General features: G+C 41.2%; 1 protein-coding gene across 1 annotated transcript in view; it reads left to right on the plus strand.

Annotated features, from left to right (window-relative positions):
- The window catches only part of LOC128920359 (uncharacterized), a 43,479-nt gene extending 24,668 nt beyond the window's left edge, over positions 1 to 18,811 (plus strand). Inside the window, exon 2 of the mRNA XM_054227489.1 lies at positions 17,748 to 18,811. Coding sequence (XP_054083464.1) covers positions 17,748 to 18,341 — 594 coding nt within the window. The 3' untranslated portion in view covers positions 18,342 to 18,811. The remainder of the gene's footprint in view (positions 1 to 17,747) is intronic.
- Positions 18,812 to 25,439: the final 6,628 nt, after the last annotated feature.

Here is a 25,439-nt window from a genome sequence, read left to right on the forward strand (position 1 = left end):
TCACTTGAGGTAAGGCTTCTTTACATTTGTTTGTCTAAAGTATTGTAGATGAATGCAGTCCCTCTCCTAGCCCTAATGTAAGCAATATAGTTTTATTAAATTTTCCATAAAGTGAAACATTCTATTCTCATTGAGAGAACATATTATTTGGTGCCCCATATGATCGACAACAAACGGTCTCGAACTGAACGCCTAAACTATAACATGCCTCAGTAATAAATCAGATCGTATAACTGATTCCATATGGCATTAAGTAAATGATCATAAACGCTGATAACTCAAAGCAATCATTTGCCACTTACTCACGCTCTAACGTCTATAGAAAATAAATCTGTGTATGTTTGTACAATAATTTGCGCAATTAATCAGCCACATCAGTTAATCTGACATCAACGAAAAAATAAATCAAGATTTAAGGCGCCGACGGAAACGCAAAACACACATGTCTACCGACATATGCACACCCAAAATTGGTAGTAAACGTAAAATAAATAGATTGTCTCGTGTCATTGCCACTGTAGCTACCATATGTTGGCGAAACTGCCAGCCACCCATCAACCACCACGCATATATGTACTCGTGTTCATGTATGCGCTATACGAGCAGCTGTACGATGTGGCGCCGATAAGGAGAAATATGAATATGAATGTGGGTCTGGAGGAATGTCTGTGCGGCCGAATTGGCATTCAATTTTGCCGTGTCATGCATGTCAGCAGCAACCTCTGGGGCGCAATCATGGACAGGCAACAACAACACCCAGTTGAATAGACACATTTATGTATGAATCTCAAGCGGTTAACAACCGAAAAAACTGCGCAGCCAGTAGCAATCACACAATCTCAATCACAGATGACAAAGTCCAGCTATTGCTGCAGCCGTCGTCGAGCTGTTACTCAACCGCTTTGCTCTGGGTTTTTGGGGTGTACCCTTTTTGGCAGTAATGTGGAACTGAGCTTAATTTTGGAGAAATGTTTCCCAAAATAAATACTTCGATACTAAGGGTTAATGATTAGATATTTAGAGAATTTGGAAACCTGAGATTTTAGATTTGCCCTAAACAGCTTACGAGCACTTATGTATATTTAGATCTCTATAAGGCTCAGTTTGAGAATAGGAGATAGACAACTTACCTCCCAGCTCCTTCCTTTTCACAGTTTTTCCCCATGCTAGCTCTGACTAGTTTAGAACTCAGTTAATTACAGCTACACTTATTAATAAGCTTTTTGAAAAAGCTTCGACGCGCAAAAGCTTATCCAGCATGCTTTGGGACTTTTTTTCGATTAACCAATTACTGCCGAAACTCGTTGACTTACACCTATGTTTATTATAAAGCATTTTCAAAAAGCTCTGAGGCATAAAAGCTTGCTCAGCTAAGCTTTTTATTTTAGTTATTTTGTTTGCTAACAATTACAGTTAAAACTTGGCTACCTAAAGCCAACCTTCTTAGGAATATTTTTGAAAAAGCTCTGTAGCATGAAAGCTCTTACTATGTTTTGGAATTTATTCGATTATCCGGTGAACTTTGGGTATTTTTTTTTCGATTAACCATTTATAGTTAAAACTCGTATACTTACAGCCATGCTAAAGCTTTTTGAAAAAGCTCTAAAGCATGAAAGCTTTCAAAACTAAGCTTTTTATATCCATTAACATATACAGACAGTTAAAACTGCACTACTTACAGCCACTCCGATCATGAAGCTTTCTAAAAAAGCTCTGCAGCATAAAAGCTCATACAAAATTTCGTGATTTTATTCGATCAGTTTTAATTTTAAATAAGTTAATCTATATTAAGGTTATTTTACTATTTTGCATTGATAACCTCCTCTCTTTTGCGAATTTATAATCTATTCATGAGCTCCCACAGTAGGTGTACGGCCGCCGACAGATAATACTCTCGCATGAATATATTAAATTTTGTCTATTTTTAAAATTCATATTTAAATCTGTGTATTTTGGTGTTGTGTTGTTGTTGTACTCGCTATTTTGATTGCAAAACACAAATGATGCAATTTCAGTCGCCGATTGCACCGTTTGATATGGACTTAATTAATGTTAGCGAACGATTGACCGGTTAGAAGGCTGGATTGGATGTGCACTACTCGTAGTAACACACGTGTAATTGTGTGTGTGAGTGTAATTCCAGTGTAGTGCCAGTCCGACAGTCGAGTTGTTTATTTGATTGCCTGTCCAACCGACCCAGCGAACGTTCGACTGACTCGCTGCCTTGTCGAACGGGCCTTAGGCGACTGGGTCAGCGCCATGCCACTTATAGGACAGCGCTAGCGTTAGTTAGTCAATCAAAACAGTTATAAATAAATAATTTGCAAACAACAAATGTTTGAGTGGAAACAGATGAGGTGCAGTCAGCTTATAGACAACTAAATATGGGCAATTTTTTATGTAAACGACAGACAGACGGACAGTGTATATACATATGTTTGTTTTTGTTTTATTTGTGATTGCATAGCGTAAGGCGGCACACACTTAACAATTTGTTTTTGCATATTAGTTATGCATAGACATATTTATATGGCTGTAGGTGTGTGTGTGTGTGGGTCTCGTGCCCATTTGTGCGGCCTGTGAAGTGTGACTAGTGTTGTTTAACTAATTGCTGCCAATTTAATGGTTGTATTTATCAAAATGATCAACCGAAAACATTTATTGGAATTGATTTATTTACTTATTTTTGCTTTTGTTGTTGTGCTGTCAGTTTTATATCTAATTTTTTATTTATTTGATTTTTTATTAAATTTAGTATGAGTAATGTTGGGCGTATTTTTTCCACTGGCAGACAACATGGTTTAATTTAGGAGACATGTTGTTGGTTATGTGGGTCTAAAATATTTGAAGAGAATAAAAAAAACAATATGGCAACACCCAAAGCTATGCTATTTCCAATATACTAAAATTTTCGAGTAGGTTTCTAGACTTTTTTCTGTCGTCGACCTTCCGCTCGAGTCTGTTAGTACTTTCAAAAAATTGTTGTTGTTGAATATGAATCGGAACCTTACTTAAAATATTACTAAAATTTCTATTTAGTAAAGCTTGAGAATAGGTAACCAAAGACTATACGAATAGATCCTACGATGGACCTTTATAATCAGATTTGGTACCCTCAATAGAAATATAATCTAAAAATATTAGTTTTTATAGTATTCCTGGTCTTTAGGAACTGTTTTAAAAAATATACATATTCAAACTCTCTCTATAGAATGTGGTTAATATCGTTTTCTTTTACCAAAATGCTTCCTTCAAGTCAATCTTGATATTATCATTATTTGCTCGACAGATCCTCTTCAATTCTCTAGATCTTATTTATTATTCTCTACACTTCAATCTCTTGGATTTTGAATTTGAGATGGGAAAGAAATGGAGAGTCTAATAAAAGTATGGCTTAAGTTGAAGGGTATTCGAGTTACTCAGTATTATAATTCACTTTTCTCATAAGAAATATTGTGGACCCATTCTACTGTGGTAGAAAAAATAAGATCGTCAGATCAACTTTTAAGTTTTCGTGGTATGATATTTCCTTAGTTCCTCAGGAAGGCCTCCTATATGAAGATGAGGAACCTTAGAATTAGCATCGCCACTGAACTCATTTGTTTGTGAAGAAAGACAGGAATAAGAAACAAGAAAAAAGGAATTATTCAGAGTTTGGGGTGAAAATTGTACATGGGAACAGTTTTGTCATTAGATTGGGAACACTTTACAAATAGTGACCGATTTAAAAATTATATTTCTAATCATATTCTTAAAAAAATGGAATGTGGGGACAGTTTGAAATTTCGGGAACACTTTGACAGATAAGTTTTTCTATATATAAAATTATTCAATATTCAAAAAATTATGTAACAACAACAAAACACTCTTCCCATTGTTAAGAACATTTACATTTATTGAGCTAACAATGCTGGCAACAACGCTTAACACAAGCTGCACTGTCAAGGCTAACGGCAAGGGAGAACTGCAGAATTAAATGTGACTGTATGAATGCATGTGTGCGTGTCAACGGTCTTCATTGTTCCATACACGCATACAGAATGCAAAAAACCGTCGTTGCAACAGCAAGACGCCAGGCGCCTACTCAGCATAGTCAAAATGCCAAGTTGGCGTTCAAGCTTGCCACCTCATTACCTGAAGCAATGACCGTTGAGTGTGGCATGCAACAAATCGCACATGTACACACTTACAATGCGCAAAAGTCACGGCAGGACAGGCAAAGTTGGGTGCCTGTGCAAAATTGAAATTAAAAAAAAAACGAATTATAAAATAGCAAAAGGCGCGAGAGTTGCATTGTTTGCACAAACACCGACGCGCCATTCGTTAGCTGCGAACGTCACAACGGACCACAACAATTGGTCACGGCTGCCACTGGACGTGGCGCGGCGCAAATGATAAACAATGAGGTGCACACCGTTTGTAGAAGCGCTTGGCTGTCGCGCGGCAACAACACACAACCAACAGCCAGCGGTGTGAGCACCATAACCGACAGGCACAAACAGCAGACGACCGACCGACCACAGCTGGCCAAAAGGGATTGTGTAAATTATGTTGCGCGATGATAAGTATCGCAACGCGTTAAGCGGCTACCCACATACCCAAAGCGATGCGCTCGCCTTATCCGCGCCTGCAACGACCGTGGGAGGTGCACGCGGATAAAGTGACAGCGAAGGCTAAGGAGACGCGCGCGTATGTATGTATAAGTCGCGCGTTGCTAAAAAGGCACGACAGCGCTGGTGAGTAAAGTGGTTTATATGGAGCGCGACACTCGATTGGGCTCACTGACGCCACCATCAAACACCAGTGAGCGGTACTCTTCTTTTCGAGGTGGGGAGCGCGCGCGTTTTGCCCAAGCGGCGTAGGTGGACGCGCAAAAAAAATTAAGCAAAACCAATTCACAGGAATCGTATATGCATTGCCGGTTAGAGTCGGCAGGCGGCGCATGCAAACGCTACAACCATAACAACAACGTTTTGTCGAAGAAATTGAATCTGCGTGTTGCACGCGCAAACTGTGGCATGTTTGTTGTGGCGCGCGTAGTTGTATGTGGCGTACAATTAGTGGCGCTAGATGAGGCGACCGGTGGCCAGCGGCCAAGCGCATTGGAGCCACCATATATTCTCGCTGGGGTGGTTTGCCGAGTTCGACGGTGTGAGTTGCACACCAGCTGGTCCGAAATCACCTAGGCTGGCTGACTGTGGCACAGTTTGTTGGCGCTTAAATGAAATTGATGGCACTTGTTCAATCGGCGCTGGCTCTGTGTATGTGTGCTGCCTGCATTTCTTTGTTGTGCTGTTTGGTGCTGGGTGTCAGCAGGCGCTTGCGTCGCACCGATTGTTAAATGTGGCGCCGTGTGGCATTTAGTGACGCCGCTATAGCGCGCTGATTACACTTGCAATTTTTTCCACTTATGGCCATTGTGCTTATTTCTTTCTCGGTTTTTGTTTCTGTTTTTGTTTATGCTATAAGAGTGGTGATGGCGCTATTGGCATTGTAATTACTTAGCGCGCAGCGATTTGTGTGCATACGCCGTTGACGGTCGGCCGTGACGCATTGAGTAATTGCCATTGCAGTTGATGCATCGTTCTAGTTCAAGGAATAGTTGCGCATTTGGTATTTTGTTGTTTTACACCTTTGCGTTATTTCAATTAAGTTAATTGTAATGAATGTAAATTATTAAAATAGGAAGTGTGATTGTGTGTGGAGGGTGTGACCTTTACAGGGTTAACGCGCGTTTGATCCTTAGACTGAAAACATTGCGGAGGTGAGAAGATTGAAAAGTAGTGATGCGGAAGGACTTGCGTTTGTCAGTTCTTTGTCTGTAGACTCGGGAATAAGTAGTAATAGCTTATATGATCTAACCAGGAATAGACTAAATAACTACTAACAAAAATGTGACAGAGAACCAGGTATCTAGGGACACTCTTGGACTTCAAGAGTGTAAAATCGATTCGAAGAACTCATATTTATTTATACCATAAATAACTTCCACAGATTGGAAAGATCGGATTTCATTACCCCTCCTGGCAAGTAGATTCTATCTCGTGTCCAAAAGACCACGCCATCTTATAAATAGACTTAATATCGTTTACTTGTTCTCCCTCGAGCATTCTACAAGAGATGCTGGATATATTTTGTGGAACGTTTTGTAAACAAAGGAACCCGTGAGAGTAATTGGGTGTATAACTTATTTTAGAGATCTTACCTCGATATGGGACCCGACACACTAGCCGAATATCCAAAGATAAAAAGGAATTTTCCTGACGTTCCCCATCTATCCAAATCCATCCTGTCAATGAATAAGTTTACTGATTCTCGATTAGAACCTTCAAGGTCTATCAAAGACTCCTGTGAAACTTTAGGTGGTCAGAAAGACCCCACTAATTTGAATGCTGTGAATGAGCTATAGAGGTAACGTTTCTTTGTCGAAAGACTTCTGTTATATAATTGAGACATTAAGGAAAGAGACATAAAGAAAGTGAAAAATAGTAGAGACTTCAAAAGGTAATAGGGTCATCTCTTTTTCGCTTTCGATTATGGGTTAGGATCGCTTCTAGTCCAGAATCATGATACCATACTGAATTTATTGTTAGATTGAGAGAATGAAGACTACCGTTCTATAATTGTGATATTAAGGAAAGAGGCATAAAGAAAGAGACAAGTAACAGAGGCTTCAAAAAGCAATAGGGTCATCTTTCTCGCTTTCGGTTATGGGTTAGGATCGCTTCTACTTCGGGAACATCATTGAATACCTGATTTACATATTGACAACTTAAACAAGGCGATATGAAAGACTCTTCAATAGATATATAAAAACCGATTTCTGGGATCTTACTTTGACAAAAAAATCGACTTCCATTGAAAAGGGCACTTCATTTAAGAGTCTATAGCAATATAGTAAAAGGTCTGGAAAGCTAAGATGAAAAGAGATGAGGAAAGGAAGCTTAGAGTAGCGAGAGAACGTTTGCGGTGAGAGCTCAAGATAGAAGAAGAGAGGTAGCAACATACATTAGAGGGTTGTGAGCACGAAACAATGCTGCAATTAAAGGAACTAGCAGCCAGTGAGAAAAAATATTGAATACTAAAATAACTGTAAAAAGGCTTAAAGGACAGCGGGTATCACTTTTGTTCAACCTGGAATTTATAAATTATTGCATTAACCAAATTCACTTCTACTGAATTTAATTTTTAGTTCGAATTTCACATAATCTGCAATTTTCGAATTGTGTTTTTGCTTTCGAAATTCCTTCGTCCGACAAATTGCTTTATAATTCACAACACCGTTATTTGGCGTCTTCAAGCACCGCAATTACGCTAATAAAATGGCAAACACCCACTATTATTAAATTATAAACGAAATAAATCTCAGAGAACAATAACAATTTGTATGTCTAAACAGAAAATAAAGATCTGAATCAAATTAAGAATTAAATATTACCAAAGAGCCGCAGACGTGAGGGCGTTTAGAGTCAAATATAATCACAAAAACACAAACCACGGACGATTGCACTCGCTCATTTATTTTTTCTTTTTTTTCTTGACTCAATTCGTGAAGCCGAAACGGCGTTCGTTGGCGGCGTTGACTTTGCTCCAATTAAAGTAATATATTTTTTTCTTCTCCTTCAATATTTGCGAAATAAGTCACGGCAGCGGCGCTGGAATGCCAACAACCGGCGATGAGTTGAACGATTTGGTATATCATTTCCAGCGGCAGCTTTGGAAAAAAACAAATAAAAAAAGCAGTGAAGGCGGTGGCGGCTGCGTCGTGCGCTGTCGTGCTAAATCATCAGTGAAGCTAAGCACGAACGACGCAGACGGACATTAACTGCACTTACCGACCGTAGTCGTAAATGACGTAGATTGTGCGTTGCGCTCGAAAACGTAAACAAAAACACATAATTAGCATTTCAAAACAAGTAATGCGACCGAAAAAAAATACATATTTTTTGGGATTTTTCGGCAAGCAGGTTTCAGCCGCCACCGAAACTCCCATAAAACAACGACGAAAACAACATTAACGAAAGTGAAGTACCTGAAATATTTGTTAAGAATTAGCGCAATAAAAAGTGGATCTTACTTTTTTGAACGCCGCCGACGCCGCCACCGCCTTCATAAGTCGCCGCTGGCAACGCTGCCTTTTTACCTTTCGTTCTTTGCATGCGCAAGAAAAAAAGAGCAGTTATGCGCCTTTTTGAGGCGCTCTTCATGCGTGAGAGAATTCTTTCGTTATTGTTTTGACGTGTGTTGGCAGATTTTTGATAGCTGTCTACTGACAACGGTCATTCGTCACACATGCGCACATGTAATGGCGGACAGCCGATTGCCAAGCGTGTGAGTTGCGGTACCCACGCCATCGCCAGGCGGTGTTTGCTTTTTTCTTCATGCTTTCATTTATTTTTTGTTATCACATTACGTTCAATATGCGCTTATTATCGTTGCATTTTTATGACTAATTTTCTCATAATTTGGCTACTGTGCGGCGGTTGTCAGATTTATGATTTTTTCATTGCAAAATAAATATTAATATTTTTTTTAACGACAATGATGAGTAAATTACACTTTGAGATGTTTTTTGAAGGCTACAAATGTTGTAGAAGCAAATTTTTTTAGAATTTGAGATCAATGTGTAGCTATAATGGTTTACGCATTTTTCGTGAGATAAATGTAGACAGCTTTATATCTTCTGCCAAATGGTCTCACGATGAAATGTGCAGAACTATACATAAAACCTAACATATCTAAGCAGTAGCTTGCGGTTCTTTAACCCATAGCGAAGTAAATCACCACCAAGACGAGTCTACTAATGACAGCTGAGATATTAGAGCTTCGAAATTGTCTCCAAATCAATCATCTTCTTTGAAGGATTTAAGCATAGTTGCGACTACTATAAAGCACTCTTCATTTGGACTGATCATGTGGAGGCAGACTATCATACTCCTACTCCCTGAAACCTCTTTCATATATGTATCGTCAGTACTGATCTTCGAGGTATACGTTAGGGGTCGGTTTTCCTTCTTATAATAGTTCTTGATACTATAAGATCTTCCAAATCAGGTATGTTGTCTCATGTATGAGAAAGTCCACTAGAACAAGATCGTATTAGATATGCGTGTCTTTTAATTATAGCGGAATCTCGTTCTTAGCGTATTCCGTCGAACTTCTGACATCCGTTTGACAGGAGTCATTTTGCATTCATTTAACTTACGTTTGAGAACTGCAATCTGACATCCATGTTATACTGACCCAAAAAATCCAATACCTCTCGACAGTTTCAAATACGTTCTTATAGGTTCTCAATATGGATTTTTCCAACTCAAGATCGGTATAATTGTGATTGCTTATCATATTCCATACTCGACCTAAAACGATCAGGTCTGCTTGGGCTTCTGTTTTCTCTACTGATGAATCTCATAGACTTTCAGGTCTACAGGGTCAACAAATGTAACCGATGGCTCAGTAACATCGCACTTTTCTGGTCGATTATCACCGATTCAATTCAACAAATCATTTCCAACGACACCTCTGACAATTTTCTCAGAATTTGATGACAACTGACCAACCTTATCTGTATTCACAGCAGGACGGAGGTCGAACTCACCACTTTCATCTTTGTATATTGTTTATACCATACTTCTTCGGTGTCTCCAATCATCTACGGCAAAAAAATTTGGGGGGAAAGAGACTTATTTCACTGAATCTTATATTGACTAAGCCCGATCTCTGAATAAACCCACTTTGTATTCTTAGTGAGTGTCTGAAAAGTCTTTCTAAAAACAAACTTTCCTAAAAATCGTTTTTCTTTTGAGGAAGAACTACAAGAAGAGAACTACATGCATAACCTGTGTTACTCACCATGTGCCGGTCGTAGTATCTCACTGTTTCTAATCTAACTGTCTGTCAGCCGCCTAGCTACCGATCACTTATCATTTCTTCACCGAATTATGTATTCCACATTGACACTCCACTATTTCGCACACCAACGCTGTTGTTTCTCAGAAGCCGATAGCATCGCCTTTCCAAGTACTGCCACCCACTCGAGTCGCCATTTGGATTTTCACATCGCTAATTATTACAACACACTTGCCACATTTCCCACAGTTCGCACACATTTGTTGCAAAAACTGTTTAAGGAAATGCAAACGCAAAATGTGAAGTGCGACAGACAGGCCGCCAGCTAGCCAAGTCGCACCATAGCGCCTTTGCGACGCATGGAAATTATTAGTCGATGATTGGCGCCTTCAATGCGAAATGCCAAGCCAATGCAAAGCGTCGACTGCGAGTGCCAACGAACGACCGCGCGACCGGCCCATATGTTTAAAATTCAGCGATCGCGCTGCTAAACTGCGTACGCGCCGCACAGACATACACACATACTCGCGTTTGCTGCGCGCCGCGCCATGCCGTTGATGCACTGGTGCATGCGTGCAAGCGGCGCGCATACAGGCGCGTCACATGCGAAGATGAACGCGCGCTCCAGCGCTGGCATAAGCAAATATAAATTATACGCAAACATTGTAAATTAGCACGTAATTGCGTATAATTTACAACATTTCGATTGTTACAAATGGTTGTGCATGGGCGCAGCAGCGCGGCAGCGGTGTAGAGCCACGTATACTCTACGCTAATGCTTTGTAGTGTTGTTATTGTTATTGCTGTTGTCGCTGTGTGGTGTTGATTTGGTTGTCTCTCATATTGATTCGCCGAGCACGCAAAATAACAAACAACAACATGTTATTGCCATTGAAGCTGCGCACACACACTGACAAACGCAGGCGCGCGCTCATATGTATGTGTGTGCGTGCGCGCGCTCATGTACTCATTTGTACGTAATTGATTGCAGGAATTTAAATTGACACATAGGTGGCGCATGCGTGACGCATTTGCCCTTGTTCCCGGCGACGATGGGGTAGACGTGCCAGGGCGGCAGCGGCAGCAAATGTAGCAACAACAACGCGCACAACGCCAATTCTAGTAATTGGCGACTCCTCAAATGCGCCTTGCCCTACACTTCATTGTTGTTGCTATTCTTGTTGTTGTTTATTGTGCGTACGTGTCGCACTTGATTCGCATAGCATGTAACGACATTTGGCGCCAATTTAATGCATTACAATAACATTTAATATGACATTTAAGTGACATTAAGAATATTTTATTGATATGTTGGGCAGTTGCATGTCGCAAGCAACACACACCCCTAGCTGCACATGCTTGCATAGTTGACAACCTGCTAACTGCAAACTGCGAGTTGTGAATTCTGAATTGCAATTGCAATAACATTAATAGTGCTTTGTTGCATTTTATCGCTCACTTTCCCCTATTGCGCTTGTGAACGACGTGTTGGTCGGTCGGGCCGCAATTGTGAATGAGTTGGGTTTCTTGTGGGATTATTTACATATATAGAGTTTACATATACTCTGTGATAGCTCCGAACTTTTCTTAGAACATATTACTTTAAACGTGCTGAGTGGATTCTCCCTCAGTGTGATGAAACAAGATCGGAAAGATCTGTTAAATAACTGATTCTAAACATCTAATTTTGGGGTTTAATATTCCTATAATCTTGTGATGGGTATTGATTTTAGAAATAACTTTCCTTAATTTTAATCTCTAAAGTGTTTCTAAAGCAAGGATTGATTAAGGAAAGTGTTTGGAGAAAACCGTTAATATCCAATGTGTGATTCCATGAAGTAAAAAAACGCTGTGATGTTTCGAAGACAAATCGGTGGTACTCTTTTCAGTTGACCTCAGCCCGCGATAATCATCATCAATTAGCACTACAACCGGGTATCGGTTTTGGCCGCGTCCATAAGCCTACGCCAGTCGTCTCTGCATTGCGCACGACGGCGCCAGTTGGAGATTTCAATCTTCGTCAGGTCCACATCCTTCCTTAGTTTCGGTCGTCCTTTTCTTCGTCGGTCGCCAGTGGGTACCGTGTCGTACATTTTTCGTGCTGGAGTGTTTTCATCCATTCGGGCGATATGTCCAAGCCAAGCGCAACCGCTGTATTTTTATGCGCCGCCCTCTGTCTATATCGCCGAAGAGCTCATACAGCTTGTCAACGAATCCGGTACTCACCTACGCCTACGTGTAGCGGGCCATAAATCCTTCTGAGGACTTTTCCCTCGAAATCTCCTAAGGAGTATGTATGTGATTGGCGTTGCAACCGTTTAGCCGGTTATAGCCGAATCGACGATAGTGCGCCACCTGTCTCTCTCCTTCGCAGTTCGGCGCCAGTTGGAGATCCCAAGTGTAACCAGGTCGCTCTCCACCTGGTCCCTCCAACGGAGTGGAGGCCTTCCCCTTCCTCGGCTTCCTCCGGCGGGTACTGCATCGAACACTTTCAGGGCTGGAGTGTTTTCGTCCATTCGGACAACATGACCTAGCCAGCGTAGCCGCTGTCTTTTTATTCGCTGAACTATGTCAATGTCGTCGTATAACTCGTACAGCTCATCGTTCCATCGTCTGCGGTATTCGCCGTTGCCAATGTTCTGAGGACCATAAATCTTGCGCAAAATTTTCCTCTCGAAAACTCCTAGTGTCGTCTCATCTGATGTTGACATCGTCCAAGCTTCTGCACCGTAAAGCAGGACGGGAATGATAAGCGACTTGTAGAGCTTGATTTTGGTTCGTCGAGAGAGGACTTTACTGTTCAATTGCCTACTCAGTCCAAAGTAGCACCTGTTGGCAAGAGTTATTCTGCGCTGGATTTCGAGGCTGACATTGTTCGTGTTGTTGATGCTGGTTCCCAGGTATACGAAATTATCTACGACCTCGAAGTTATGACTGTCAACAGTGACGTGGGAGCCAAGACGCGAATGCGCCGACTGTTTGTTTGATGACAGGAGATATTTCGTCTTGTCCTCATTCACCTCCAGACCCATTCGCTTCGCCTCCTTATCCATGCGGGAAAAAGCAGAACAAACGGCGCGGTTGTTGCTTCCGATGATATCAATATCATCGGCGTACGCCAGGAGCTGTACACTCTTGTAGAAGATTGTACCTTCTCGGTTTAGCTCTGCAGCTCTTATAATTTTTTCCAGCATCAGGTTAAAGAAGTCGCACGATAGTGAGTCACCTTGTCTGAAACCTCGTTTGGTATCGAACGGCTCGGAGAGGTCCTTCCCAATCATGACGGAGCTTTTGGTGTTGCTCAACGTCAATTTACACAGCCGTATTAGTTTTGCGGGGATACCAAATTCAGACATCGCGGCGTAAAGGCAACTCCTTTTCGTGCTGTCGAAAGCAGCTTTAAAATCGACAAAAAGGTGGTGTGTGTCGATCCTCTTTTCTCGGGTCTTTTCCAAGATTTGGCGCATGGTGAATATCTGGTCAGTTGTCGATTTTCCAGGTCTAAAGCCACACTGATAAGGTCCAATCAGTTTGTTGACGGTGGGCTTTAGTCTTTCACACAATACGCTCGATAGAACCTTGTATGCGATATTTAGGAGGCTGATCCCACGGTAATTGGCGCAGATTGTGGGATCTCCCTTTTTATGGATTGGGCAGAGCACACTGAGATTCCAATCGTCAGGCATGCTTTCTTCCGACCATATTCTGCAAAGAAGCTGATGCATGCACCTTATCAGTTCTTCGCCGCCGTATTTGAATAGTTCTGCCGGTAATCTATCGGCCCCCGCTGCTTTGTTGTTCTTCAAGCGGGTAATTGCAATTCGAATTTCTTCATGGTCGGGTAATGGAACATCTGTTCCATCGTCATCGATTGGGGGATCGGGTTCGCCATCTCCTGTTGTTGTACTCTCACTGCCATTCAGCAGGTCGGAGAAGTGTTCCCTCCATAATCCCAGTATGCCCTGGACATCGGTTACCAGATTACCACCTTGGTCTCTACATGAGGATGCTCCGGTCTTGAAACCTTCGTTAAGTCGCTTCATTTTTTCATAAAATTTTCGAGCATTCCCTCTGTCTGCCAGCTTCTCAAGCTCTTCGTACTCACGCATTTCGGCCTCTTTCTTTTTTTGTCTGCAAATGCGTCTCGCTTCCCTCTTCAGCTCTCGGTATCTATCCCATCCCGCACGTGTTGTGGTCGTTTGCAATGTTGCGAGGTAGGCAGTCTGTTTTCTCTCCGCTGCGAGACGGCACTCCTCATCGTACCAGCTTGTTTTTTGTCGTTGCCGAAAACCAATTGTTTCGGCTGCAGCGGTACGCAGTGAGTTTGAGATGCCGTTCCACAGTTCCCTTATACCGAGATGCTGATGAGTGCTCTCAGAGAGCAGGAGTGCAAGTCGAGTAGAGTATTTCGTGGCTGTCTGTTGCGATTGCAGCTTTTCGACGTCGAACCTTCCTTGTGTTTGGTGACGGGCATTCTTTGCTGCACAGAGGCGGGTGCGTATCTTCGCTGCGACCAGATAATGGTCCGAGTCTATATTTGGTCCTCGGAGCGTACGCACGTCTAAAACACAGGAGACATGTCTTCCGTCTATCACAACGTGATCGATTTGGTTCCGCGTGTTTCGATCAGGAGACAGCCAAGTAGCTTGATGTATTTTCTTATGCTGGAATCTGGTACTACAGACGACCATATTTCGGGCCCCAGCGAAGTCGATCAGCCTCAGGCCGTTTGGCGATGTTTCGTCATGGAGGCTGAATTTTCCGACTGTTGTGCCAAAGACACCTTCTTTACCCACCCTGGCGTTAAAATCACCAAGCACGACTTTTACATCGTGGCGGGGGCAGCGCTCATAGGTGCGTTCTAGGCGCTCATAGAAAGCATCTTTGGTCACATCGTCCTTCTCTTCCGTTGGGGCGTGGGCGCAAATCAGCGATATGTTGAAGAACCTCGCTTTGATGCGGATTGTGGCTAGACGTTCATCCACCGGGGTGAATGCCAGGACTCTGCGACGGAGTCTCTCTCCCACCACAAATCCAACACCAAATTTGCGCTCCTTTATATGGCCGCTGTAGTAGATGTCACAAGGACCCACCTTCTTCCGTCCTTGTCCCGTCCATCGCACTTCTTGGATGGCGGTGATGTCAGCCTTAAGTCGTATGAGGACATCAACCAGCTGGGCAGAGGCACCTTCCCAATTAAGGGTCCGGACATTCCAGGTGCATGCCCTTATATCATTATCCTTAAAACGTTTGCAGGGGTCGTCATCAAAAGGGGGGTGTCTCATCCGAGGCTTTCGTAGATTTTTCATTGGGGGGTGGTTTTATGTGGTGGGTCCCAAACCCTACGCACAACCGCATAAGCGGGCTTCGCCTTCTCACTTTAGCTCGCCTTCAAACGGATGTCTGTTGGCTACCCAGAGGATACTTGGTCTAAAACCGGAAGTCGTGAGCTGCTTGAACCATGTGGAGAAGAATCGTTTCTGGCCACTCCCAAGTGAGTGACAATCAAAAACTTTCCTCACTTGCGTGAACTTCTACACATGATCCCATCCTCCAAAACTTTCCTCACTTGCGTGAACTTCTACACATGATCCCATCCTCCAATCTCCTAAGGAGTGCTCATCTTTATTCGTCATCGTCCATGCTTCCGCGCCATACATCAGGACGGGTATGATGAGCGACTTATAGAGCGTTACTTTGTTTTTAAGAGAGAGGGCTCTGTTTTCCAATTGCCTACTGAGCCCGTAATAGCACCTGTTGGCGAGAGTGATCCTCCGATTGATTTCCCGGCTGACATCGTTGTTTGAGTTTATACTGGAACCTAGATAAACGAAGTATTTTACTACCTCGATGTTGTAATTGTCAACAGTGACGTGGTCTCCTAACCGCTGAGACCCTTTGCATGATGACAGGAGGTACTTAATAGAGAGGTTTTTCGAGGTACACACGGCCCTGATGTTGCAGCCGACAATATCGATGTGGTCGGCATAGGCCAATAACTGCCAGTACTATTAAGGTCTGCAGCGCGAATTATCTTCTCAAGCATTAGGTTAAAGAAATCGCTCTATTTGGGGGTCGCCTTGTCTGAAAAATCGTTTGATATCGAACGGCTCGGAGAGGGTCTTCCCTATTCTGACGAAGCTGGTGGTAGCGTTAAACGTCATTTTTCATAGCCATATAAGTTTTGTGGGTGTGTCGATTTGTTTTTCTTGGGTCTTTTCCAGGAGCTGGCGTATGGTAAATAACTGGTTAATGGTTGATTTACCAGGGCGGTAGCAACACTGATAAGATCGTTGACATGATGTTCGACTGATGTTCGTTGACAATGGGCTTCAGTCTTTCACATATACGTTTGATAAGACCTTCTATACGATATTTAGAAGTCTGGTACCGCGATAGTTGTATCAATTAAAAAAAAAAACTTCGTAATAAATGGTCTATATATAATAATAGAGAAGTTTATCGTTTATCGAAAAATTCGAAGTATTTGCTGAATTTGCCCAGGAATGTACATTTTTAAAAGCTTATAAATCTTAATTCTAATCGAATCGAAGCTTATAAAGCTCGAATGGTCATGAGTCCACATATTACTTGTTTGATCAAATTCCAGTCATTCATCTTTTGTCAATATTAACCGTAATATTATTTACCTTTATACAAATGAAACGAGTCTGCCAAAAAAAGTCCCAAAGCCTTCTTAAAATTACCCAAAAATATAGCTTAAAGCACATTTAACAGAATATGTCATTCAGTTAATATCAACTTTTGTGATAAGCACATTTTTGGGGTGTCAGTCGAAATTTCGCAAAAAAAGTCAAATTTTCAATTAATTGCTACTCGCCCACTTGTCACTTAATTCATTCCACGAAATTCGTGGTCGCCACCTCGTTTATTTGCATAAGTGTTCCGAAAAAAGGTGACAACCGCAGGCGTGAGCCTCAGCTCAAAGCATTAATATTGAAAACAAAAATTGCAAAAACAAAAATAAAAACGCCGTTCAAGTAGAATTTTATCTTAATTAACGAAAATAATAACACATGCCGCCTTTCAGCTGTTTTGATGTTGCTTATCTTCACGCCACACTGCGTAGCTACAAATGTGCTTTCTTGCATTCTTACGAGTATATACTTAGTTATGTACGTACATTTAAGGCTGTTGGGTGGTTTATGGGAAGCAGCCGTAAAAAGCTTCAAATTTCATTTCAAGAAGCTAGCTGGCATTTACAAATTTAATTATGAAGAGTTTACGACATTGTTAACAAGAATTGAAGCCGTCCTCAACTCACGGCCTCTCGCTACCCTCTCGCAAGATCCATCAGACTTTACAGCCCTTACACCAGGGCATTTTCTTAAAGGAGCGCCCATACTGGCCACACCTGAGCCAGACGTGGCGTCGCTCTCCTTATTAAACAGATGGGAAAGAATTAAAATTCTCCATCATGAATTCAGTCTTCGATGGAAAGAAGATTACTTAAAGGACCTCCACAGAAGGTACCGGTGGAAAACACCAGAAAAGGCGCCTCAGCTTGGAGATTGCGTTTTGATCAATGACGATTGTCTCCCCCCCACCGAATGGCGCCTTGGCCGCATAGAGAAGCTTTATCACGGCTCCGACGGTCATATTCGCGTAGTCGATCTCCGTACGCAAAACGGAACACTAACTAGGCCACTCGTTAAACTATGCTTTTTGCCGACAGCCGATAAAATAATAACCTAAAACAAAAACAATAAACCGATAAACCGAAAAACCCGTATAATAAATCCTAATTAATTAATGAAACTATAAAACGAATTATAAATGGTCGATCCACATGACGGCCAACGCATACTACATAACGTAGCACCAACTAACGTATCAATATTTACAACATGCATATAATATAAATACCATTTTGACAGGTAAATATGGATAGCGATATGCCCACTACACCAACGCCAGCCGTGCGGTCAACAATCCACGTAACACGCACGGGGCCCACTCCAGCCCCTCGCAACCCTGCGACCATAGCGCCACCAACCGCTGCCCGTGCATCGCGCACGAACCCGACGCCGGTACCAGCAGGTCTGCAGCGCACCCGATGCCCCCTTTGTCGGCGCCCACATCGGTTGCCACACTGCAGCATATTCAAGAAGATGCTACCGCTGCTACGACAACAGGTCGCCCAGGCACATGGCCACTGCCTGAATTGCTTGGCGACTACCCACTCCACGCCGGAGTGTACTTCCAGCTATGGGTGCCAAATATGCATGCGGATGCATCACACCCTCCTACATCGAGATGGCGGACAACAACCCGCCCCCCATGACCGTGGTACAAACCGACGCTCGCAGACGAACCATGTTGCACGTAGGCAACCTCAGCATTCTCGCAGTCGACGCCCACACTATAGCCCATTCACGCGCCGCCGTCCACACAGGTCGCCGTCTCGCCGGTCCACTGGGCTCAGCAATGTGGTGGCCACTTTACAGCAGTTGCAACGACTACTAGGCTAATTACTCGCCTAGGGGGGCCGGGATGTCCAAATGAGTCTCAGCCAACACACCAGACACACCATCACACCACATTTTTTAATCTAACACACAACACTGACATCATCACCACACCACATTTTACACCACGTTCTAACACCCACACAATGATACCACCCACTCAAGAGAGCAGCACACACCAATGCGCAAACTATACGCCAACCCAAAAGAACAAAAGGACAGACAACATGATCGGACAGGCTCTTGCGCTACGATATCGGTCCGAGACGCACGAATCCCTTAGGCGAATTTTCACGTTTTTGGCAGTCATCCCGTTCGAAATTGAATTTACCTTTTGTATTTTTTTTTAATTCAAAATTTGTATGAACATTAATATAATATAATAATTGTTAGAGTTATTATTATTGAAAAAACATAAGCGTGTGTTCGACCTTAATTTGAAATATACAATCAGACGGTAAGTGCGAGGAAGGTGGTGTATAACGGAAACAGCTGTAACTGTTGTATATTAAACATCTGCATTTCTAAATGCTTTTGCACTCGAGTGGCAAGTGTAAGATTACAAAAGTGAAGCATTCCTGGTTTCATTACACGCATATAGAGGCATACAGTTGATGGGGAAAGTGTAGGGACAAGTAAAAATTATTGAAGGCTTTCCGGTTCCGGAAAAAAATTTTGGATTGAACTGTTTGAAAATGGGTCAATATTATTCTTTCTGAATATTCTGAAATAAATTGGACGAAAAATATGGTTTTAAAAATATATTTCGAGTGCCATATATCTGAAAAGTCTACAGACAAGTAAAAAATAATGCTAAAGTTTGTTCAAGAATATAGTGTTCGAAAGTGATATGAAATGGTCGATAGTAATCGATCTGATAATTCTGTAATAAATTGGACGATATATATGATTTTAAAAATAGATTTCGAGCGCCATCTATCGGTTATGAGGGATTTTTTTTGGGCTCTGGCAAGAAAATTGGAGTTAAAATGTTCGAAAATAGTAAAAAAAGCTCCAATAATAAGCGGCTTGGGAATTCTGACTTAAAAAAACGATAAATATGGTTTTAAAAACATAGCTCACCTCAGCGCCATCTATCGGATTCGAATATTATATTTCATAAAATATATTTTTCACCCAAATACAAATTCAGTTAATTAACAGCATTATTCCTGGAGTTTTCTTATTAAAAAATCCGATTTGAATACTTTTTCCACTCCACTGTGCATTCATTTGCGCACAATTTTAACTAGCACTCTTTCATGGAGCTAAGTACTAAGCTCACGTAAGTTGCTTGGTTGATTGGTGGGAAGGAGGGTGTGTGTTTCAAAACGCAAACAAACATTTGCCCACAAGAACATCTGTGTGTGTAATAATATAATATTTAAACGTTTATTGTTTTGACCGGTTTTTTACAATTACTATTCATATACCTCTGTTAACTTAACAAAAATACTTAACTTCTTATGTTTTTTCTACTACAAATAATTACACAACAGGTGAAATAAACGACGGTCAACAATGAAAAATAACCATAAATTTTTACTACTTTATTTATAATAATATGCCCGTGAGCATTATGTGACAAAGCATTGAATGGGTAAACGGAGTGCTAACTCTAACTTAATTATTGTTGAAACAGCTTTTGTTGATAACAAAAAAAAAAAAACAAAAGAAGTAAGGTGGTGTTACGATCGGCAAGAGTCGAATATTATTTTGAGGAGTAGTCGATCCCCTTTTCATCATCTTTTAATTAGTTCCGGAGGGAAAGTATGGACCGATCGCCAGCAATATTTTCTTTAAGTTGAATTCTTTATTGTCCGAAGGCTCGAAATTAGGATATAGGGTATATGGATGGAAAAATTTATTTTCTGAAATGATAGACCGATCCATTATAGGAAGACATGCCCAATGAATTTTATTAAGGGTCAAATTTAATATATAGTTCAGTAACTCAATTGAATATATCGAATTTCTTATTCGGTATATGACTGATTTCGACCATTTCTGAACCAGAGTAGTTATAGTGTTGATGCCTTAGTTCTATATATTGTAGTCAAATAAATTATTAATATAGTTCATTAATTAATAATGTTTTTATTAAATAAACATATATATTTTTTTAATTTCAGGCGACAAAATTCAGTGGTAAGTGATTTTTGAGAATTTTTTTATTACTCCTGTTATTTCTTTATTTTATAATATTTATATATATATATATATTATGTTATATCAGACAATTTATGAATCTAATATTTCTTTGAAATTTTTTAAAAAAGAATTCCAACAAATTTTTATGAAAATTGCATTACGATATTGTAATGAAAGTGATATTTAACCTATAACTTCCTTTAGACTTGAATTTTATTCTATATTTTTTATAAGCAAACTCTTAAAACCAACAACTCAATCAATGTAAGACCTAAGAATCCCTTGGTCAATACTAAAAACAGATCTAGAACGACTGTCTGAGATCTCGCGATCGATCACCTTCCAAACCCGTTTTACAACTACTTCTTATTCCATTACAAGATTCATGAACCAAACTCTACTAATCTGAAGCATTATTGTTCCTACTACTCAAGATCTATGAGGCAGGTTTATGTATCTGTCACTGGATCATTTTCAACTTATAACCGATTGGAAACCATAAGTTAATTATTTTTTACTTTTAATTTTTGAAAATATTGATGTACTTCTCTCTTCAACCATTTTCAGTTAGTATTAGTGTTGTCAAAAACCTTGTATAGCTCATCCTTTCGATCTAAATATGTTAATGTATAATATCCCAGAACATTATTATCAGCCTAAATTTCTCGAACAATTTTGGAGGAATCTTAGCTTCTGTTATTCTCGACTGCGAAACGACATTATTCCGAATTATTTACTTCTTTGTGAGGATTTCTTAAAAGGCAAAATCAGCCGCGAGGAAGGTATTGAAGTCGTGTATTCCTTGCTGAGGCAAAATAGTATCTTTTATTCTACAATTACATTTTTATCGAGTTATCGTTCGACGAGTCCTAGCGGTAATCATTTTCCGGGCTCCTAAAGTAATTTTGATAGAAAAAATTAAATTTATTGCGGTGGTGCCTGATTTTTCACTCTGATGTACAAAATTTTTATGGCTTCTTACTCTCTTGAGGTTGAAATCGTAAAGTTCTACTCTGATATTTTTCTCATTTCTTTTACTTTCGATTAAGACGACAAAATAGGAGAAAATCACTTTCTGAGTTTAGTATTCGCCAATGGATGGATGACAGGTTTTTCCTCTGTTCATCAAGTTTGGCTTTTGGCGAGTATGGCCTTAGACTTTGCTTCGGAGAGGGTCGAATGACTTCGCCGAGGCTCTGTAACTGAACCCTTTAAAAGTAGATTCATCAGTCCCTTAGTTGCCCTTACCCTTGAGTCTATTTTCTTGAATGAATGAATTAGCTGTTCGAGGTCGACCTAAAGTCGTAGTTGTGGAGAAAAGGTTCAACTATATTTACAACAGAGGTGTAAGCGCCAATTTTATATAAGATCTATAAACCGTGAGGCATGCATTTTGCAATCAACGCCAACTGTTTTGCCACATTGCATTGTTACTTTTTATTATTTGTTTGATTTATTTTTTGTTTTTATTTTAATTATTATTGCCACTGAGTCAACCTTTAGCAAATATTAAACAAGTGGTCTGCTGTGAGATAAGCAAAATGCATATATTCATATATAAGTGTACAATGGGAAGCAAATAATATGCGTACGATAAACTCTCCCAGCAGCAGCCGTCACATCAGCAACTGTTGTTGCCACAATTGCGCTGTTGGCTGGCGCTGGGCTTTGCCCAAGTAATGCGCCGAGCGTGTGTGTGGAATGTTTCCATTGGCGCCACATTTCAATTAAGCACAACAATAACACATCAATTGCAGCAGCAAAGTGCAAACGGCAACAGCAAGCAAGCGAGCGAGCGACGTCAAGTCAGTTAGTCGAGTCATTCAGCTATTCAGGCGCGACTCAGCCAATTGCTGCAGCAGCAGGCAGGCAGCAGCAACAACTGATCGATTGCCATGCCAATTACAATTAGAATGCGCAGCTGAATCGCTGATTGACAGCCAGCGTTGTTGTTGTTATCGGTTGTGGGCTGTGGACTGTGAGCAGCCGCCACGTCACAGTGCGTCGGACAAGCTGACGATTCTTCTTGACAGCCATGTCATACAATTCGAGAATTTTATTTAATTTCGCATTATTTAATTTCTTTTTTATTTTCACATTCCATTTGTCGTTGCATTGCCGGAAAAAATTGCATTTCTCACATCAGCATAGCATTAGGTTGAGAGGTGGGTCCACATTTAGCGAATGTTGGGTTAGGTTAAGTTGGCTTGACATGAGCGTTGTCGTTGATGTTGTCGCTTCGCCGTCAACAACTGTCGTGTGTTATTTTGACATTTAGCTAGCTAATAAACAAATTTTCAGGAATTACCGTTTTTCGCATGAGAATGCAATAATTAATTTGCAATTCGTGATCGCATCATTTGGTAAATTCTTACATCAATGCGCGCATATTAATCAATTGGACGATGTAATGTTCTATGGGAATTTTTTCCAAGTTCTTAGAAGCATGCACGAAAAAAATATTGGCAGAACGTGGTGTTGAATAAATTGTTTTACCAAATCAAAGTGTTGCCTTCATAGAAATAAAATACAGGGTTTGCTATTATACTGAGCGAAGATCTGCCACTGAAGCGCTTTAACCGATCATCCGATTAAGTTCCTTCTCTCTCTGTTTCTTTCTCGTCTTTAAGCTCTTCGAAACTTTGAAAAGGTTTCCTAGTCGATTCCATCGGATGCATATTTTTAAAAAGCGTTTTAGACTTATTCACATTTCTTTCCAGTATCGGACTCCATTAGACATACAAGCACTTATTCGTTGAGTTCTCTTCAAAAAGTATGCTTTTTTTCCAAGTATGGACTTTCTTCTTTCTAGAAAGTGGTTTGATATGTCTGGGACGGACTTCTCTTCGGCGAAATTTGAGGGTTTAAAATGTATGTACTGGTTTCTAATTCCCTAAAAAGACCAACCTCTTCGGTTGTCAAAAGTTTGGTACCTTGAAACACGTTTTCCGAATCGTTACTGTCGGATTCGTAGTTTTAATCAGAACTATAGTATAGTCGCAGTCCTTTCCAATGACTGTCCAGTCTATGGTACCGAAAGGATATCTCTGCGACAAATTTTGCGTGTCTCCACTAAATCCGACGATTACATGATCCAAAGCTCTAGAATTGAAAAGTACAGTTGAGGTTTACCAAAGATGTCAACCGGTCCAGTATAAGTTGATAAACTTACAAGGACCAAATTTTCGGTGTTGATCTCTGTACCTATCAAAGTGTTCTTTCCGCTGTTTGTTCGTCACATAATGCAGTACTTACTTATAAATATAGAAAGAATAGTACTTCTTTCCTATTTGAAGTCCAAGGTGACATTTTTTACTAAATGGACAAAATATTTAAGTCGGAGGCGTAGATATTCCGACGGTGTATGAAGTGAAGAGTCTGCACTTCCTTCCTTAACAAAAGACCGAGTTTATGAAAAAGGTTTACGTTCCCAAAAAAACTCAAAACTCTATGATCATCCCTGCAGATATTTGTTTGAGGCTGAACCTTTGTCCATTGCGGTGGACGTTCAGGAAAGCACTCATTTATTTGGAGGTCCTCGATAACCGTGATAATACTTTTCTAAAGAAATATGTATATTGGGCTAGGCCAGAGTTTGATATCTGTATCAGATGGAAATAATGGCGGAGACTCGTGCCGCCAACTGTAAAAAGGGTGTGATGAAGAAAGATTATTCTTCGGATATTTGGATGCCCCCTGGGATCCAAGTTGCTACCAAAAACTGACTGAAACGCACTGATTGCTTGAGAGATTAGATGAACTTCTCTCACAAATAACTTCTTCAGATCAAAGAGATGTGCGATTATTGTGGCGCCACGAGGCTTAAACCAAATCCTCGAGTACACATGTCTCATCCGGCGACCGGAAATCGCTTTTGACATACGTGCATATTTTCCAAAAGAAGAATCTGCGAAAGAAATACTACCGTTATGCTAGATTTGGCTCATTAAATTTCATCAATTAGTTCCACTTTTCATGCGTTAAGCCACCGCAAACATTACCATTTATTAACGTTGCCAAAAAGCCAAACCCCGAGACGAATGCTATTTTTCAACAGCGCCCAAAAAATGCATTGAAAAGCATTTCAAAGCGAGCGAGCGCGTCCGCCTTGTGCCGAAATATGCAAACGAACTCGCTGAAACCAATAAAATTATGCAATTAAAAGTGTCGGACATCTGTTGCATGTAAAATAAAAAGGAAATGAGCTCGGCATACCGCCTGTGGCAGCCAACTGTGCCGGGGTAGGCTGTAGTGTGCTTGTGTGTGCCATGTCGCGCGTTTGCGAGGTCCCGAGTGCCCAAAAAATGCGCACACCAGCAGGCATTGCAGCAGCGCCGCCGAAAGAGGCGAGAAAAAAATCTAATGAAATTTGCTATTCAGAAAAATGCACCGTTTAAATTTAGATTCATATCGTGGCTGTGATTTTATTTTCTCTCGATTATTTTTTTTTCGTCGCGTCTTTTTTGCATTGCGGCATTTGAAATTCATTGTTGAGCGGTCGCAGCTTTTTTTTTTTAGCGGACAGCCGACAGCCAGAAAACCAGCCATCAGGCCAACGCGCAACAGCCGGCGGACTGCCGTTTCGAGTAGCCCGACAACACAAATGAACTTTTGCGTAATTTCACTGCTGTTTGTGGCTGCGGCTGCGTCCGTGGTTGTGGTTATGTGGCTGCACAGTGTTTGGGCCGCGCCACATCTAATGGCTGGCTTTGTAGCGCGCCGCAATGTGCCAAACGCTGGCCAGAGAATAGCATTTGGCTGGCGGGCTGGCTGGCTGACAGTTCAGTTGCCAGCCTAGTTGGCGGCCGTCAACGGCAGTCGCAATGCTTGAATTGCCTTCGTGCGTACAACAGCCGGCCGGGTTCGCTAGTGCGGTCGTTGGTCGCTGCTTGGCGGGCAGTCAGCGCCATGCAATTTTCTAAATTGGTCGCACTTTGGTGTTTAGTCGTG

Source organism: Zeugodacus cucurbitae, chromosome 3 (genome assembly GCF_028554725.1).
Source record: "Zeugodacus cucurbitae isolate PBARC_wt_2022May chromosome 3, idZeuCucr1.2, whole genome shotgun sequence".
Taxonomy (NCBI): domain Eukaryota; kingdom Metazoa; phylum Arthropoda; class Insecta; order Diptera; family Tephritidae; genus Zeugodacus; species Zeugodacus cucurbitae.